Source organism: Ochlerotatus camptorhynchus, unplaced genomic scaffold, assembly GCF_037179485.1.
Source record: "Ochlerotatus camptorhynchus isolate MF236.1 unplaced genomic scaffold, CSIRO-AGI_Acam_v1.1 ptg000137l, whole genome shotgun sequence".
Classification (NCBI taxonomy): Eukaryota; Metazoa; Arthropoda; class Insecta; order Diptera; family Culicidae; genus Ochlerotatus; species Ochlerotatus camptorhynchus.
The window spans coordinates 1-20,677 of record NW_027040627.1 but is presented as its reverse complement, the minus strand read 5'-3'; the positions used below and the strand labels follow the sequence as shown (position 1 = coordinate 20,677).

At 36.0% G+C, this 20,677-nt stretch overlaps 1 protein-coding gene across 1 annotated transcript in view; it reads right to left on the bottom strand.

The window, feature by feature from the left end:
* Positions 1 to 12,988, bottom strand: part of LOC135700501 (fibrous sheath CABYR-binding protein-like) — a 76,336-nt gene extending 63,348 nt beyond the window's left edge. Inside the window, exon 1 of the mRNA XM_065221045.1 lies at positions 12,250 to 12,988. Coding sequence (XP_065077117.1) covers positions 12,250 to 12,261 — 12 coding nt within the window. The 5' untranslated portion in view covers positions 12,262 to 12,988. The remainder of the gene's footprint in view (positions 1 to 12,249) is intronic.
* Between the last annotated feature and the right edge of the window lie 7,689 nt (positions 12,989 to 20,677).

The window sequence follows — 20,677 nt, the reverse complement described above, 5'->3', positions numbered from 1 at the left end:
AACACCTGGGAATCCATCATTCAACAATTTCCCGGGTGGTGAAGTCATTCAAGGAGACCCAGGTGACTCAACGGCAGCAAAAAACCGAAGACAGCTGACCCGGCGAAGGCCAGGAAGGTGCTGAGTCTGTTCAAGCGTCAAGCGGTTTGTCTAAAACGAGGAAACGTGCCGGCATCCACGTCTACAAGGTCCGGAAGGCACCGAACCGGAACGACAAACAAAACACGGTAGCCAAAACCCACGCCAGGAAGTGGTACCGGGAGTGGCTGACGAAACCGAGGTGTGTCGTGATGGACAACGAGACTTACATCAAGGCGGACACAAAACAGTTGCCGGGGCAGGAGTTTTACGTCACCACATCACGGTTGGCCGTTCCTGAGGAGGTAAGGAAGAAAAAGGTAGGCAAATTTTCCAAAAAGTTCTTGGTTTGACAGGCCATCTGTGGGTGCGGCAAGGTGAGCCAGTCGTACATCACGACGGGTACCATTAACGAGCAAATCTACCGGAACGAGTGGCTCCAGGAGCGCCTCCTACCCTTCCTGCAGTCTCACGGAAGCGTACAGAGACAAAAATGTTGTTTTTGTACCAAAAGTTTATTGGGTTTCCAAAAAATAGATAACTACCGATTTACTGCGAGAAGTATCGTATTTATTAAAACGAAATAAGTAAGTGTTTAAACACGGACATTTTGTTTTTCCGATTAAAGGCAAACATATCTAAAATTAATGAGTCAGACCAAATACAATATCTAACATGATTATAGATGAATACAGATGTGTTTCTCAACAAATTCGATACGTTGGTAAGTTTTTCATATACAAAGACATCATCCCACGGAACTTCGCCCGATTGAGAAGTTTTGGCCCATCATGAAGGTCAGTATTCGTAAAACACCTAAGGTGTTGGAGAACGAACTGGCTTTGAAGAAACAGTGGGTAAAAGTATCAAAAGAAGTCGTCCTCACCATTGCCCAAAACCTTATGTGTGGTGTCAAGGGCAAGGTTCGGGTATTCGGTTATGGAGCAGAGATCCAATAAAGCAATGAAGTAGAAACCTAACCATAATGTTGTAGTTTATTCCCTGAAGTTTGAAGAAACTCCCACTTAAAATTTATTATTGGCGACCATTTTTGTGTCTCACTTTTTTCGTGTACAGTCTTTAATATATTTAGATTTAATAGATATGAAAATAAGCCTCCGTTAGCTTAGTCGGTAAAGGCACAGCTACAAAGCAAGACCATGCTGGAGGCGGCTGGGTTCAAATCCCGGTCCGGTCTAGGAATTTTTCGGGTTGGAAAATTTCTCGACTTCCCTGGGCTTAGAGTATAATTGTACTTGCCACACAATTAAACTAATGCAAAATCGTACCTGGCATCTAAAGCTCTCAATTAATAACTGTGGAAGTGCATCTAGAACACTAAGTTGAGAGCACGCAATAAGATAATATGCGATAAGCAATAAGCTTGAAATGCGAAAAAGAAGAAGAAGATATAAAAATGAGCAGAACTCAAATTCGGTTTGAAAGCCGGATCCATTTTATCCGTTAACACTACATTCGTTACAAAAAGTTAACACCTGCTTAATGTTGAAAGTTTATAAATAAAATAGGGATGCGTTAGTTAAAAATTATTTTGGAATACTCAACACTCAAGAATTATAGTCTGACCTTCCTTATTTTTTTTCTCAAATTTACCTTAAGATACACCTCAAATTGGTCTCACTAAATATCCCCTTGGAATGTTGAAGATACTCCCCCGAAATTACAATGGAACCTGATATTTCCTCCCTGATAATTTCCTTGGAATTTCCACATGCCTCTTAAAAAGCATTAAAAGTAACGTTAACAGATAGAAAACATGTTTCTTTGACAAAGTTGCTTGAAATTATCTCAGTTACAACTTTGCGGAAGATTGAATGTCTTTTTTTTTTCAAAAGTAAGAAAGCTGATTATTGTGACCCTATTGTTTACAATCACCAAATGAAGGGATGTTTTAAGCACAAAAACTTCACCGGAGTCTAATTATAGCACCAAAAGCACTAGCAGATTTTATTTAAATTTGTCGTTAGGATGGCCCTCTGAAACCCATCTTTTGCTTGAAACTTTTATATATAAATTTGCTCATGAATGTCATCTTCAAGAGACTTTTGAGCCTACTTGAGACGACGCATGTTCTGCAAACAAAATGGTCTGTATATCTATATTTATAAAATGTTTTCCCAATTATGTTACCGTTTGGGTACTTTGCCTTATGGAAAAAGCTCGAGCAGAGCGATAGCAGTGCTATAAAGAGCGAGCACTCAACCGAACGAGACAACAATCCACTAGTATACTGCTGTTCGGTGCGCTCAAGCCTGAGAACCATTAAAGTTTTTAATCAGTAATGATTGAACTAATTTTTTTTTTTCCTTTGGTTTGTTTTTTCCGTCGATCTTGTTTTCTGTGCTGAGCACCAATGCTACCGACGTGCCAGGAAGGCAACTCCCACACCTGGACCCTACCTATCGACCCATCAACTCATGAACCGGGGACCAACGGCTTTACTTCCCATCCGAAAGAAGGCGTGATCAGAGATGTTATGCCTCAGAACATCCCGGCGGCGCCGACTGGGATTGAACCCAGGCCTGCTGGGGTGAGAGGTAATCACGCTTACCACTACACCACCGGCGCCGTCTGATTGAACTAATGTTTGTTTTGAATTATTGATACTATTATTCATATTGTTGTGCATAGTAAAGCACTAATGGCGCATTCATATAGATAAAACAGATAGGAATTAGGGAACTGAATAACATAAACTCCAGTATGAACGGTCGAATTAAATAAAGAAACACACCATCTGTTATATACCTACACTTAGCATACAGAAAACAACACCCACCACCCGGATCATGGAGGAGAAGGTGTAATTTGGAATGGGACTAATGGATCAAGAAGGAAAGGGACAAGTTCACCAAGTTGAAGAACAAAGTTTATAAGTTTGATATATAGTTTAAATATAAATAGTGAACAGTCGAATACGGGTGAAAAAACAAAGCTGCCTAATCCTTTGAAACCGTAGAATCAGGTTAGGAAAATATACAACGGACTCCGGTAGCATAACCTTCAATAGACCCTTTTCCTATTTCCCACGTGCCCGCAGAACCCATTGAGTTTTACTTCAAAGCCGTGTGTAAATCAGACCGAGATCGCTCCGGGACAGGTAGTGCTCGATCGACCGGCTACACGTGCCAACGAGTCGAAGTTCAGCCTTCGTAGGGAACCAAGTACCGCGAGGAGTTCACAGCGACAGGACCCCGTGCCATCCTGCGCTGATACGACTGTTACAGTCATAGCCGCCCCGCCCGATTTCCCGCCGCAGAGATCCCCGTGCCGGCCGGCCCTTACATACATACACACATACCCAGAAATTGTAAGTAGGTTTTGGTAAATAAAACTTAACTAGTGAAAGAGTAGGTGACTGTGTTTGAACTTGCTGATCAGTGTCCCTCAAGCTCGAGCAAGTCACCGCAAAAGAGGCTGGTGGATAGCCCACCCCGTCTGGTCCCCGTGACTTTAGACCAGGGACCTGAGGCATTGTAGTAATAGAGTGAGAGAGAGCGCTCAGAGATAACAATTATATTTGAAAACATTGAAAAATTGATCAGTTCGTGGAATTCCTATTAGACATGAATTCGCAAACTTTTCGTTCTGAATGTTTGTTATTGTTACCCTTCGGTTAAATGAAAATGTTAGGAAAAGTGAGATAAAATGAGCATACGCGATAAAATGAACAATTTACTGTTTTAAGTGCTATTTAATTCAAATATCAGTCAATTCAAGGCACATGTTCATTAGCTTTTAATAAATTTGCAATCATATAATTTGAATGATTTCACCGTTGTTTCAATTGCTCATTTTAGTCCTTGTCTCTCTACTGGGAATTTTTTATTTTGAATTTATATTTGGTTGAAAAAACAGTGTAATGTTTTATTTGCTATTGTATTAAAAAATATTGCTTTAGTTATTATTCAACATTTATTCTTAGATTTATTTTCAAAGAATATTACTAATTTTAAAAACAATGCATTGTACATAACAGTTTTAACTGACTTTCAATGTTTGAGAGACTTCGTCATCAAAAATTCTAGAATTCGACGAAGATAAATAGCATTGTCATTTGAAAGGAGCGATGCTGCATCCCAATCAATTATACTATCGAACATTTTTACTGCTTTTATCAGATGTGGGTAGGACAAGGTATTATGATCTCATACACTCATAAAATAAATCACATAACTAGTGGAAAATGTCCATGTTAATATAACATAACTTTCACCTGATATCATAATTGAAAATTGAACCTCAAAATTGATAAGATATGATTTCTCACATATATTTTTTTATGTTTTGTAAAATTCTGATAAAAATCATTAATTTCGTTCTTTGAAACATTTATTGTGCATTCCCAATAAAAACTATGTGAAAACTTTTCTCAGTGTAGAAGGCTTTGAATATTTTTGGAATCGTTCAACTGGTTCCGGATATATGTCCGGAACATGTTCAGGTTTGTATGAGCCGTGATACTAAATCCGACCTGAAATTAATAAAACCCATCATGTGACACATAATCAAATTACATGAGAATTCAACAACCAGTTCAATGGTAACAGTTAAGTGTGCCCAGGATCACACTGGCACAATCTAGGTATATTCCGAGCAAGTGGAAATTTTCTGCCAAGGGTAAAAATCCAACATGCGATACCTTAAATCACATGAGAATTCATTTTTCGTCTCACTTTTGTCGGAATTCCTATTAGTAAGAAGGGTCAAATCTCAACATAGGGGGATTAAATATGGTTAATAACTAATTACTTAGAAGTCTAATTAAAAACTGGCCTTAAACAAAGTTGTCTGGTACATTTTTACATAAGAACACATAACAAATATTTCCTTAAATTATTATGGCGAAGTTCTAGGACGTTGAGAACATAAAGTTCACTTTTCCTATCGTAATGCCTAGAGTCCTATAAGAGAGACAGAAACGCGAAGACAAATAAAATAGCTGGTAGCATGACGATATTTTTCACACGAACTAGCAACTCTAAACGTTGTTCACCCTTGCATGACTTACCACTTTCGTTGTGTATTGTTGTTATTATTAAGAATTGAAGTTTGAGATCAAACGTTACTGAAGATATGTTAACGATGGCTCTTATTTATTGTCATACACTCATAAAATAAATCACATAACCAGTGGAAAATATCCATGTGAATTTCACATAACTTTCATGTGATCCCATAATTGGAAATTGCACCACTGAAACGTTATGTGTCCAATGAAATCTATATGATTTCTCATATAGAATTTCTAATGCTATGTGATATTTAGGTAAAAATCATTGTTTTTGTTTTTGGAAAAATACTATGTGCGTTCCTAATAGAAACTAAGTGAAAACTTTTTTCAGTGTATGTTCTAATGCATCTCCTTGCAATACACCAAGCCATAGTGCTAATCCTTTTTAAGATGGTTTAATTTATTTGAATATTGTCGTATTGATTTTCGGGAGATAGCAATACTACAATCTAATCAGGACTACTTTATACCTACTGACAGGTCTTCTGCTCGATTGGCTGCACTTATGTGGCAGTTAAATTGGCTGCAGATATGAATTCTCGGTTCTCTCTCTTACCGGGCTCTAGTAATTCCCATATAAACTGCAGTATTAGCAACCGGTGGAAACTAACGTTTTTTAAATTGGCTCACTACTTGACTAGCCTATTGGTCCCAAGCAAATTGATTAACGTACCCCATTCCAGCAATACACTATGTTTTTTTATTTGCTATGAAAGTTTGATAGATAAAATGAGGGGCTCGTGGATTTTCCTATGTTTTGAGGGGTGCATCGATTAGCTTGGGACCGAAGATAGTATTACACACTTAGAAATTATCGCCGACTTCGGTAATTTTAACCGAAATCTGAACAGCTGAACTTTTCGGTAAAATTTATGCAATTCAATTTAATTGCTTTTCAGCTACTTTGAAACTAAATCTCCACTAAAATGACAAGATTTGATCATTTAAACAAGGTTGAACATGTTTTTATATTATTTTCAAATTCAATAGCCTTTAAAATGGTCAAAGTTTTACCGAACGTTCAGCTGTTCTGATTTCGGTAAAATTTACCGAACACGGAAACAAAATCTTAGTGTGTAGGGTGGCGCCAAAAAGTTAAGGGATTCTTCTGATCTTACAGTTACCTAGGTATTAGTTTGCATTTGATTAGACTTTAAGGTAAATAGTTATTAATTGATTTCGAAACTGATAACTTTCTGATATGATTAATCGACTGCTTTCAGTATAACACTGCATCTAGCACTTATGACATAGTAGCCTAGATTTTATGCCCCTAATCTACGCGCCATGCATGAAATTGATAACTCCAAAACAAGCTTTTTTTTTAGTGATTGTGTATATTGAACAATGTTTTTCGAAATGAAAAGCGCCATCTTTTGCTACAAAAAAGAAATGTACTAACTTGTACTAAACTGCTGTTAGAAATTTAACTTTTTAATAATTCAATTTGAAAAGTTGGTGTAATTCTTCAAAACTTGAATCTTTGCCTCAAGCATCACTCTGTTTTGACGCTTCATTTTAAAGATATTGAACCAAATCCATTAAATTAGTCATATCTTTCAAAAATTGAATCTACGTAATCACACAAAATCGCACCCCAGAATTTTCAGGGCTAATAGTATTTTATATAAAATGTATTTAGTAGAAATTTTAGGTCGGAACTTTTTTGAAGTTTTGATCCGTGACCAATTTTGTGAAACACCAGTTCTTTTTAGAACTGATGTAATTTTTGTATACCGTCAACTCTCCCTTACTCGATATTCTCCCTAACTCGATGGAAATCCTGGCTACTTTGACCACATTACATTTCTAAAATTTACCTAATCTCAATGATCCCTTAAATATCGAGTTAGGGAAAGTTGGTTGGCACCCAAGTTTCTTAACCTATTTTGAACAAACAGCTTTCAATAGATCAGAAATGCGAGTTTTAGACTATGCGAAGTAGTCTAAATTTAGATAATTCCGGTCTTATTATGAAAAAACTTGGAAATTATTTGGTGTCAGTACAGTTACTAACAAATATTCTGACTCCAAACTTATTTATATTTAAGGGGCTTATGATTTGAAGTTACGAAAAATTGATCAAAACATTACGAAATAAGAGCAATTTAAAATTTTAAGAGCTAAAAGTTTGGGGCTGCAAAGATTAAAATCGAAGTTGTTTTTAAACGTTTATCGAACCTTATGTACCTCACTAAGTCTTAAATTATAATGCATTGTCATACAATAACCTAATGCGTTTCCTTCTGTAACTAGTACATAGAAACATTAAATCAGTTCTGAAATGAACTTGAATTTCACAAAATTGTCCAACGATCAAATGCTGCACGGAGTTTCGACCTAAAATTTCTTCTACATACATCCAAAATAGAAACAGCCCTGAAAAGTCTGGGGTGCGATTAGTTGCATAATTTATTTAATTTAAACATAATTTAAACGCATCCCACATAATTATGTGGGAATACGTAGATATGATTTTTGAAAGATGTGTCAAATATATTGGTTTTTGTTCAATATATTTTAAATGACGCGTTAAATTATCGATTTTTGGCACATTTATAACAAAAAAAAATCATAAGCTTGAAAACCAAAGCCGCTGCGATTTTGACCTTTTCGTAAAAGTTTTATATTTTTGACAAATAAACAACGTCTTAAAAGACACCAGCACTTTAGAATGAATTATTTGCACTTTGAAAAGCAGTTTAGTACAATCATGTTTTGCCCAAAAGATGGTGCGTTTCATTCCAAACAACATTTCTCAAGACAAAGAATTACTAAAATGACTCGTTTTGGAGTTATTAATTTCGTTCTACTAGATTGCACATTCCTTGACCACTGTGCAATGTTGCCTACTGTGCAGTTTATGGAGCATGTCAGAAAAATATCGTTTCCTAGTCAATTATTAACTAATTATCCTGACGTTCAATCCAAATGCAGTCTTGAGCATAGTTGCAGCTGAGAAAATTTCACATTAGTTCATCGTTCATAGCAGATCATTACATAGAACGGCTAGAATGATGAGAACAAAAAGTTCACTTTTCCCAGAGTAATTTCCATATAAACTTCAAAGGGCCAGTGCAGTATGAGTTCACATCTAAATGAGCTCAAATTTTGGGAAAATTACCAGGACCTGATAAAATAGTAAAAAAGGTTATCTTCCATTTAATTCCACTTAATTAATTTTGGTATCCATGACAGATACGTATTTCGACTACAATGTGCAGTCTTCAAGTAAATGTAGGGTTTGATCGGTGCTCGATAGTTCCCGCGATTAATGTTTTGCGATGCTTCAGATGTGGAGAATTTGGGCACAAAAGCACGGATTGCAAAAATTGCGAACGATGCTCTAGATGCAGCAAACAACATAGCACCTCTAAGTGTACGTCAACTGTATTGAAATGCGTTAATTGTTTAAAAACTAATAAGGAGCGTAAATTAAATCTGGACGTCAACCACGCAGCATTTAGTTCTAATTGTTTTGTGTATAAAAAAAACTATATGATCAGAAAAAAGCAGCTTACATTTCAATAAATAGCAACCAAGTTCCAGTAGTAATGTGAGTAAATTAGAGATTTTATATTTGAATATTGCGGGGTTATCTACAAACTACGTAACATTACGTCAGATTGTAGAAGTAAATCGTCCACTTTTGGTTTTGTTAGCAGAAACACATATTGTAGAAATTGAATCTTTTGATCAGTATAGCTTTCCGGGATATAAAGCTGCTGCTTGTTTGTCACATTCAAGGCACACTGGCGGTGTTGCTATTTATGTCAAAGAATCAGTTCAATTCAATCTTCGCCAAAACGAAGTTATTGATGGCAATTGGTTCTTAGGCATTACAGTTGAACGTGGCATGAAGATGGGTAATTATGGTGTTTTGTATCATTCTCCCAGTTCAAGTAATCAGCGTTTTATTGAAATTTTAGAGAACTGGTTTGAGACATTTTTAGATTCTAGTAAATTAAATATACTTGCGGGTGATTTTAACATTAATTGGCATGATACTAGCAATTCGAACCATCTTAAGCAATTAGCAATTAGAAACAAATATCGAGATTACAGCGTTTGCAGAATAAAGTAATGCGTTTGATTTTAAGATGTAATAGATTCACTTCCTCAACTTTTATGCTGGACGCTTTGCAATGGCTGTCAGTGAAGCAAAGAATTGTGTTTTTGACTATGGTGTTCATTTTTAAAGTAGTTAACGGTTTGCTGCCTCGATATTTGTGTGATCGGATTGAAAGAGGAAGTGATTTTCATAGATATAACACTAGAAACGCGGATGAAGTAAGAACACCACATCTTTTGAATAATGCTTCACAAAATTCATTATTTTTCAAAGGTATAAATGTTTTCAATTCGATGCCTAGACACATCAAGCGTGCAACTACACTTACCGAATTCAAGAGACGCTGCATTTCACATGTAAAAGCTGTTTATTGAGCAGTTAAATTTTTATGAATGGATAAATTATGTATCTTGACAAAGTTATCACTAACGGATTATTTTGTATGGAGACTGTCATAAAGACATTTTAGTAATTTGTGTAGCATATACAAAAAACTACATTGTTTGCCTCGATGGTGATGATGGATTTTTAGTTTTTTGATTTTGTAGTAGTAATAGTAAAAATAGCTTTAAGTAGTCTACAATGGTTTGAGCCTCGCGCGCGGAATACAGGTATAAATTACTAATACGTGGGAATTGTGGCAAAAGCCTTGAATTAGTAAAGGATTGGCTGGAAGTCGTTTTCTTGGATATAGTCCTGGCACTGCGGAAGCTTAAACGTGTAAATCCCAGGTCACGTGTAAATGGAAGTATTGTCGAGGACTATACTTGGACTTTTGATAACTAGTTACACCTTTGAATGTTTTTGGTTGAGGAAATTTATACCTGTAATTGAAACCAGCTCGATTTTGTTTGCAAACCTGGTTAAAATGTTTATATTTAATTATCTTAAAGATAACTCGTCCAGCTCAAACCTTTGTAGGGGTAAGATGTGGGACCATCATCATCATCATCATAAAGTTCAAATAAAGTTCCGGAAGAACTTTAAAGTTCCATAAAGTTCAAATAAAGTTCCAACAGAACTTTCTTCCCAAGTTCCGCATTCAACGATAAAAACTACTTTCAATTTCCATAAGTGCATATAAAGTTCTAACACCACATTCTGGCAACTTTAGAAGCTATAAAAAGCGCACAAAAAACTTCAGGCTCCAAAAAATCCGATAGAAGTTCAAAAAAAAAAAAAAATCCAAAAAGCATCCCTAAGCTCTTTTTAAGAACTTCGGACAAGGTTGAAAACATGGCCTCAACAAAGTCCCGAACAAGTTCCCAGCGGAACTTCTTAGCAGCTTTAAAGTATCTTAGTAACTTGAATGTTTCCAAAAAGGTCCGTCATAGCCCACATGAAGCAATCCGCACAAGTCTTTATTAGTAACAAAATTTAATGAACGTAAATATGAAATGTTAAGTGGCTCAAATAAATCATAATTCTTATAACTACGCAGTACTTCAATACAGTATCCAAAAAAATATACACATTAATTTCCTGGATTCGAACCCGTTTATTCGGCATGCGAACTACGAACGCTAACCACTGTGTCACAAGTGTGTTTGGAAAACCATGCGGACAAACACCAATTTAAAGTTCATCAAGGTGTTGTGTTTCGTATTCAAATCAGTCGGCTGGCTCTGAAAACTCCAACAGTAGGCGGGACAACAGCTCCTTTCAATATAGCTCAGAGTAACACTGCTGCTTAGAATGCTGCTTAGAATGCTCTTCAATTATGCTACCGGAACTTTCATGTTCTTATAACGACTTAAAAATGAGGCTGCTAAGAATTCTATAGACCACCTTCAACCAAGCTGGTTAAGCCACAAAAAGCCTTTTATCAGAACTTTTGGTTACTTGGGTAAGCTCAAAATTTGTATTTTATGACCAGTGCGAAAATATTGCTGCGTACTTAATTTTAGCTCAAGAGTTCAATCAGGTCCGAAATCATCAATACCAAGTCATAAAAGCTTCGTGAAGTCAACTTTCACGACAATTTTAAAACAACAAAATTAGAGCTAAAAACTACATTTTTCAGGAACAATTTCAACAAAATTCAATTCTGAAAAATTACCCCAAAATGAGAACACAAAGAGATGGAAAACATATTTTCTTGAAATTAACTCAGCTAAGGGCATAAGGCCGACATTACATCCATATTTACATTACCTATTTTCAAAATTAAAAATTGAGTTATTGAAAATCAATTAATTTGTTGACAACCACTAATGGTGGTAAGCTCCAACCGGTATTATCCTTGGATTAAATCCCAATCAGGAATGTTGGGCTGCTTTTAAGTCGATGTCGGTGTTAATCAATGCGATCCGAAGCAAACATCTGGAAGATCATCCAATCAGGGTCGGTATTAAAAGTTAATACGAGTTGGAGCTTACCGCTATAAAAAAACGTCACCGAAGAAACCAAACTTTTAAATATAACGGCAATTGCTGTAGGACTACTATTTATGCTGAATTCCCATTCTGGACCACTTTACATTGATGCTTGAAGCACTCGATCGATGTGAATTATTAAAAACGAGCACCGAAGGCTCCTGTTATTTTCAATACTTCTCCTTGAAAAAAAAATTGCAAAAATCAAAAATAAATCACTATAAAACATCGAAATTGGTGTTTTGAACCATGGTATGACTAATGTTCGCGTCCCTCTATAGACACTTCATTTGGGAGGCCCCGAAATAGTACGTATTATGGACAATTTTAAGAATCAATAATCAATTTAAGCTTTCTGAAACTAGCTTATTAGTTTCTCACTCTGAATTTATTTGATTCAATTGCACATATTTCTTCCGTTTCCAACCATTTATTGGTTTTAGCAATCTTGTTCAATAGTCAAATCGTGTAGATCATGCAATGACTTCGTGAACTGTTTCAGTATTGTCAAATTTGCCAATCTTGGCATGCGGAAATAAGAGGAGCCGAATATCACCATCGCCTTCTTGCCGGTCATCTAATACGATCGAAAATAGCAATCCTGTTTACAAAATCCAATCAATCTTGTCCCGAACTCTCAAATCCGGCTTCAATTCATGTTTCTGTTATTAGCGAAGAGTTGAGCTTACCTTGATATTCATGGTGTGCAATCGTTCAATTCCTGTTGTCACTATTTTTTTATCTCACCCCCGAGCGCGCGGCAGAGCCTTATTGAGCCACTTGCACACGATCTAATGTATCTGGATCAATCTACCACCACCCGCTGGTAGCTTTATGGTGGCTACTATGGGCGTTTAAACTGACAGGCACCTTGCTGTGCCGATTGCTAGATTGCCAAGTTCACACACGCACGCCTCACCAACTAGAACGGATTTTTTTTTCTTTGGAAAGCTTCAACCGGTTCTAAAGCGCAAACTCTGTTGAATGGCTCCAGTCTCGTTGATAACAATAATAATCGTGGGACTTTCAAATGTTTGTTGATCGTTACATGCATGCAATACAGGTGTTGTGAAGTTCTCAGGCTGCCACACTTATTCGCTGCTTACACATGTGAGCTTTAAATCGTCAATTGTGATTGTGTTGATTTGGGTGCACAGGTTAGAACTTGGACCGATCACTCACCAATTGCAGCATGCGCTGGCTCAGTAATGTTTAATGTTTCTAGGAAACGCTTCACAATTTAAAATCACAGCAGGCCAGGCTCGTACACTCACACTCCGGCTAATGAATGATTTTTTTTTTATCAACGATCTGAAGGTAGCAACAAAATGTTCACTGAAAACTCGCTTCACGATCACTTAGCACTTTTCAGAGCCACTCTCTCATCAGGGCTGCCGCCACGCACGGTTCGTGTTTACTCCAACAAGGTAAGTCTACAAATGGGAATACAGAATGACTGTTTACCTTCTTTTATAATAAGTAACATACCTACTATACCTTTTGAAATCGCGACTGGGCGCGCGAGTGAGAGTTTTGACCGTGGGGTGCTCGTCTGGGGCTGAGAGCGGAGAGATTTGCCTGCACCGGGAGATTTTTTTTTATTATTCTCAAAGGGATAAATTTCCACTGTGGGCGAGAGCAGTTTATTTGATTTAGTTCATTGAGAGCGGGAAAGTCGAACCTTGCCCTTTCAAAGTGAATTGAGTTTTCTCCATGAGTCACGCTACGGCCGTAGGCGATCGTTTCAAAGTTTGTAAACCCTATCAGCTCCAGATCAAATTGAGTTCTCACCGGACAATGTTCTGAGCATCCTTTTTAGGTATTCTAAAGAGCGCTACAGCTGAATGCAGAGCGGTCATATGTCTCTTTGAAATTAGACTCGAAGATTCGAATAAATCATGTTGAAACAATGAGAAACACGGCAACTGTCGTGCACATTAACGAGAATTGTCAGAGTCCTCACCAATGTGATTCAACTCTCCATGTGGACGATATGATGTGGGATTTTCAATCAACGCCTCCGATGGGTTTTGCTAGTCGGAATGATGGTTTCTCGTCACGTATTATTTCATTCATAGATTCCTACTCGTTTTTAAATTTGTTTTGTTTTCTTCGATCGTTCTCGTTTGCTTTGATCCGAAAAGCCTTGTCACCTGTTGTCCAATGCAAAGAGCTGTCCCCAACTGTACAGGTGTGTGCGGTTTGATTGAAGAATATGAGCGAAATTCTCGGAGCGGGTCATTCCGGAATCCGTTAGGTCTTATGTTCTTGGAAAACTTTTGCATTATGATGAATTTGAATAAATTTTGCATTTACTTTTTCTTCTTTTTTTTCTGGATATTGACGTACCTTTTGAAGCGTATGTTATCCGTAAACTGGTGCTGTTTGATGAATATTCGGTAAAATGAAGGCAAGAAAAAATTTCATGTCATGTGTTCATGTGTTTTAATGTCACTTTTGCTGAGATCTCAGGGAAACTTATTTTTGCCGAGATTTGCACAGCCGAGCTTGGTAGAAAAAAACTAAGTGTATAGACCAGAAATTAAAACTAGCAGGAAAAATTAATAACGCTCTGGTATTGCATCCAAATGAGTTGACGTTTTCAGTGAAGTTCCTTGGATTGATTTCGATCAATCAATCAATCGATCAGATCAATGTTATTTTTTTTCAGAGTACTGAAAAATATACAGGGTGTTCGATTCCTTAGTGCCAATAATTTAAGGGGCGATGGACGATCATATTTGAAGTAAAAAAATGTTCTACGCATATGATCAAATCTCAAAAATTACTGAGTTATTGAACTTTTTTTGTTTTGGTATATGCTTGGCTCGAACTAAAAAACTATGCCATTTAGCAGAAAAATCCTGCCTCCATTGGACAGCTTGGTAAATTTCCTACTTAATAGTGTTATTTCTACTTTAGGTAAGCTGCATTTAGACACATTTTAGGGATAACCGAGTATACAACTCGTGTTACCTACGGGTTTTTCCTTATTATTATTTAAAAAAATACGTGATAAAGTCTATTGTTTTGTCTAACCAAAAGATGCGCTCTACAACTCTCTCATTGACACCAATTTTCTATCTTGTTTAGTTTTGTCGCAATTTCGTACTTAACACATCATGCTAGGTCGTTAATTAACGGTTGCCTAAAACACGAATACAGCCCAACCGTGCGTTGCTGTTGACGTCTGTTTGCAGCGCACATAGCACACTTGATCGCCACGCGGAGTGACGGTATGAAAGGTGTGACAAGAAAAACAATGCTGCGGACGGTTCAATTGAACGCATTATGAAAATTGAAAATGTTCTATTTTTTTTCTCGATGCCAATGTAGATCAGTTCATTGAACTGATTGGGTATTTTCCAATGATTAATCAAAGTGAAACACTGATCTTCGTTTCTTTCATAAATTTATTTCAATAGTTGCTCTAAGTGTCCTCCATTTTCTTGGATGCAGTACCTGAACCTCCTTCCGGTTTCTTCCACAAGGTTAATATTATTCATCTTCTCTTGTATCTTTCGAGCAGCAAGAAAAATTCGGTCAACTAGCTGTTCGCGCGTCTTTATTTTCACCGAATACACCTCTTTCTTTATGCACCCCCATAAAAAGATATCCATGGGATTCAATTCCGGACTCCTTGGGGGCCAAGCAATCGGTCCATTCCGTTTCCAGTCTCTCACTGGAGCGTATAGTACAAAACGTACTTAAAACAAACAGAGAGAATATGCATCCGTTTCATACGCTACAAGTTCAGGAGCTTCTGGAAAAAAGATAAACCGCTCCGGCTTGAGTTCAGCAGGATTATGGCCCCGAAAATGGATGAGGATGCATTGTTCTTGAAAAGCATTCTTTGGACGGACGAGTGCACCTTTACCCGTGCAGGATACTTCAATACCCACAATGACCACACGTGGGCAATTGAAAACCCAAGATTTTTTTTTCTTTATTATAGAGATTTTTTGCCATCATCTCTTTGAAAACCCAAGAGTGGTCAAATAAACAAGTACACAGTACCGGTTTTTCGTTAATGTATAGGCCGATATAATTGACCGACAGCTCATCTACATTGTCGAAACAGAAAAAGCTCAATAGCTCAGTAATCTTTGAGATTTGGTCATATGCGAAGAATAATTTTTTACTTTAAATTTGTTCTTCTATCGCCACTTAAATTATTTGCACTAAGGAACCGAACACCCTGTAAATCATATGAAAGTTGAACAATTGCATGGTTTTCTGAATGAATTATTTTCTAAAAATTTGCGCAAGTGAATGCAAAATGTCATCGATTATTCAAAACATACATCAGACTTTAATTTCTTAACATATCTCAGAGGTAAATTGAAATTTATCTGCGATATTTGGATTTGAATTGAGGTCCCCAACAACTGTGCCTAATTTGTATGAGGTTGGTTATGATTTGCATTTGTGGGAGATCTTAAAATTATTTTTAGAAAAAACATATGGAAAACGAATTTAAACTATTCATATACTGGTAAAAATTCAAAAATTTGTCAATTCGGATCAAAACTAAGATTAAAATTGGAAAACTATGCAGAACAACTTTATCGAAGATCGCAAATCGATTAAACATTTGCGCTAAATGTTATTTTACGTTATGTTATGTTATGTTATGTTATGTTATGTTATGTTATGTTATGTTATGTTATGTTATGTTATGTTATGTTATGTTATGTTATGTTATGTTATGTTATGTTATGTTATGTTATGTTATGTTATGTTATGTTATGTTATGTTATGTTATGTTATGTTATGTTATGTTATGTTATGTTATGTTATGTTATGTTATGTTATGTTATGTTATGTTATGTTATGTTATGTTATGTTATGTTATGTTATGTTATGTTATGTTATGTTATGTTATGTTATGTTATGTTATGTTATGTTATGTTATGTTATGTTATGTTATGTTATGTTATGTTATGTTATGTTATGTTATGTTATGTTATGTTATGTTATGTTATGTTATGTTATGTTATGTTATGTTATGTTATGTTATGTTATGTTATGTTATGTTATGTTATGTTATGTTATGTTATGTTATGTTATGTTATGTTATGTTATGTTATGTTATGTTATGTTATGTTATGTTATGTTATGTTATGTTATGTTATGTTATGTTATGTTATGTTATGTTATGTTATGTTATGTTATGTTATGTTATGTTATGTTATGTTATGTTATGTTATGTTATGTTATGTTATGTTATGTTATGTTATGTTATGTTATGTTATGTTATGTTATGTTATGTTATGTTATGTTATGTTATGTTATGTTATGTTATGTTATGTTATGTTATGTTATGTTATGTTATGTTATGTTATGTTATGTTATGTTATGTTATGTTATGTTATGTTATATTATGTTATGTTATGTTATGTTATGTTATGTTATGTTATGTTATATTATGTTATGTTATGTTATGTTATGTTATGTTATGTTATGTTATGTTATGTTATGTTATATTATATTATGTTATGTTATGTTATGTTATGTTATGTTATGTTATGTTATGTTATGTTATGTTATGTTATGTTATGTTATGTTATGTTATGTTATGTTATGTTATATTATGTTATGTTATGTTACTAGCTTCAGGCCAAGTGCATCGCGCATACCTATAAGCTCATACATAGGCTTGTAGGTATATTTGGTGCAATAGGTCAAACGTAAATCATTTATACCTTTTTGCGCAGAAGTCCAATCAAATTGCGGTCTTAAACAACGTTGTTCTGCATAGTTTTCCTAATCAAAATCTCAAGTTTGATCAAAATTGAGCATTTTTTAAATATGTAAAGCAAAAAGAATAGTTTTGAAGTATTTGTTTAAATAAAATAAATTGTTTTAAATCCAAATATCTCATATATCTTATTAAAAATTTTAGATATTTTGAGAAATTTATGTGTATTTGGTATACATATTGAATAATTGATGACATTTTGCGTTCACTTGCGCATTTTTTAGAAAATGCATTCAGAAAACATGTATTTTTTTCAAATGTTATGTGATATATATTTTTCAGTACTTTAAAAATAAGAACATTGATCTGGAAAAGATTCAGCGGGATCGAGGAAAAATGATAAAAGCATTCTTTTTAACGGTTGTCAAAATATAAAGGGTGATACGGTCAAAATTTGGTCAATATCAACTTTACGTATTTCTTTCAATTTTGCATTTAAAAAACCTGAACACCCCTCATTTTGAAGGTGTGTGTGTGTAGAATGTTGCTCCTATTTTGATTTTGGAATTCACTCTTCAGTTGTCAAAATGCCGTCCAAGCAAGAAGAGCAGCGTATCAAAATTTTGCTCGCGCATCGCGAAAATCCGAGCTACTCGCACGCAAAGTTGGCAAAATCGCTAAAAATTGCCAAATCAACCGTTACAAATGTAATTAAAGTGTTTGGGGAACGTTTGTCGACAGCCAGGAAGTGTGGATCGGGGGGAAATCGAAAACCGGAAGCCGCTGAGACGACAAAGAGAGTTGCCGGTAGTTTCAAGCGAAACCCTAACCTCTCTCTCCGAGATGCCGCAAATAAGCTGGGTGTATCGTCTACAACCGTGCATCGAGCCAAAAAACGAGCCTATCGACTATCGACTTACAAGAAGATAGTGACTCCAAATCGCGATGATAAACAAAATACGACGGCCAAAGCGCGATCCCGGAGGCTGTACACGACGATGCTGACGAAGTTTGACTGCGTGGTAATGGACGGCAACCTACGTCAATGCCGACTACAAGCAGCTTCCGGGACAGGAGTTTTATACGGCAAAAGGAAGGGGAAAGGTAGCAGATGTTTTCAAGCACATGAAACTGTCAAAGTTCGCAAAGAAATATCTGGTTTGGCAAGCCATCTGTACCTGTGGCTTGAAAAGCAGCATTTTCATAGCTTCCGGGACTGTCAACCAAGAAATTTACGTGAAAGAGTGTTTGAATAAACGTCTGAAACACGGTTGTTCCGTACTGTTTTGGCCGGATTTGGCATCTTGCCATTGGCCATGGAGTGGTACGCCGCCAACAACGTGCAGGTGGTTCCCAAGGACAAGAACCCTCCCAACACGCCAGAGCTCCGCCCAATTGAGAAATACTGGGCTATTGTCAAGCGGAACCTAAAGAAGACCAAAAAAACTGCTAAGGGCGAGCAGCAGTTCAAGGCAAACTGGCTTTCTGCGGCGAAGAAGGTGGACAAGGTGGCTGTACAAAATCTGATGGCAGGGGTCAAGCGTAAGGCCCGGCAATTCGGATTTGGAAAAGCGGAAACTGAATATTTTTCCTGAATTTTATACTAATTGAACTTGAAAAAGAAATTTAATTTGATTTTTTAAATAAACGATTTCACCGATTTACACGCGTTTTCCCTTGACCAAATTTTGACCGTATCACCATTTAATACTAAAAACGTCAATTTCAGTCAAATTTTATAAAACTTCGTATATCTCAGTTGTTTGAAGATGTATAGCTTTTATGTCTTCGGCAACTTTTCCAAAAATTCTACGTTCTTCAACTTTGTCCATAGCAAAAAACCTCTATCTTGTTAAATAAAAAAAAAAATTATCGCTGTGCCATCTTTGCGGCCAAAACATGAACTATTTTTATTCACTCGTAATTAATTCAAGAAACTCAATTGGATGCAATCCCAGGGCGTTTTTAAATTTTCCTGATAAATGTAATTCCTGGCCCTCTGTGGACTGTATGTAACGCATCTACACGGACGTCGGGGCTGTCCACATGCCACGTGGTCAGTTTATGAGATGTTTTAGACCCCGCCCCTCCCCCTCCATGGATAATATCATCCATGTAATGTTTAAATATTTCTATGGACCATGAATATTCGTCAAGTCCCTCTCAAAGAGACGAACCAGCTACAGGCTGAAAATCTGTATAATAAAGCAAAAAAAAAAGGTTCCTCTCATAAGTGTTCATGTGGAATATTACAGCTGTGGCTAAATCCGCTTTTGACAAAAGTGAGTAAACTTGTATCAGCCATTGCACACTGGAGACAAAAATGTTAAATGTCTCAACATTCAACAACTCCAGTTGTTGCGGGAGACGTTACGACCGTTAGCAGTACGGAAGAATCTACCGTAGGGATGCTGGAACAGATTTGATTAATAGACGAGTGCACGGGTGAACTTTTGTTCATCTACTGAAGAAAAAAATAGCACAATAGCGGGGCCCTGTTTACTAAAAATGAACACATGAATAATACTCGCGTAACATTTGAAACGGGCTTATCAACTGTTGTACATAAAACTTGTTAAGTCCTTTTCGTGCGAACCGAATTCGTCCACGCAAACTAGCATCACCCGGGTCGGGGAAATTCTCCCCTTCCCGATAGTGCTGTTGGTTTGCGTGGGCTTACTTCGATTTTCGGGGAAAGGACCTAGCAAGTTGTTTACAAAAGTTGAAAGGCTCGTTTCAAATGTAACGCGAGCATTATTCATGTGCTCATTGTTAGTAAACAGGGCCCCGCTGTTGTGTCAATTCCTTTTCAGTAGAGGAACAAAAGTTCACCCGTGCACTCGTCTATGATAGCTATTGTGGTGCGTTTTGTGATAAGCCAGAAAGTCATGGAAAGTAGAAAAGGGATGTAACAAAAAAAAACAATGTGATTGTATGCACGCAGGCAGCAGAATAATTCCATGCTATTTAAAAAGTTAAGTTTAAAGTTAATTGGAATTCAAAATTAAAGTGTTGGCCTACCGTAGTTAGTTAAGTAGTTAAAGTACTGAATTTAATAGTCGTTTGCGTTAGTCATTCATGCATTGTTTGTATTGGATACACCATTGGATTAACACTAAAACTTACTGCTACGCTACGACCTGTAAAGTAACTAGGAAAGAGTGCAGTTCTCGCATTAAATTAAATAAATGAATAAAATTTTAAATAAATAAATAAAAAAATAAATTAAAAAAAACAAACACATACAAAAATAAATAAGTAAATTAATAAATTAATAAATTAATAAATAACTTGATCAATAAAAAACAATTAATAAATAAATTAAAAAATTTAATTAATTATTTAATCAATAAAGTAATGCACAAAAAAACTCAAAAAAAATTAAGAATAAATGAATTAATAAACAAATAAATAAC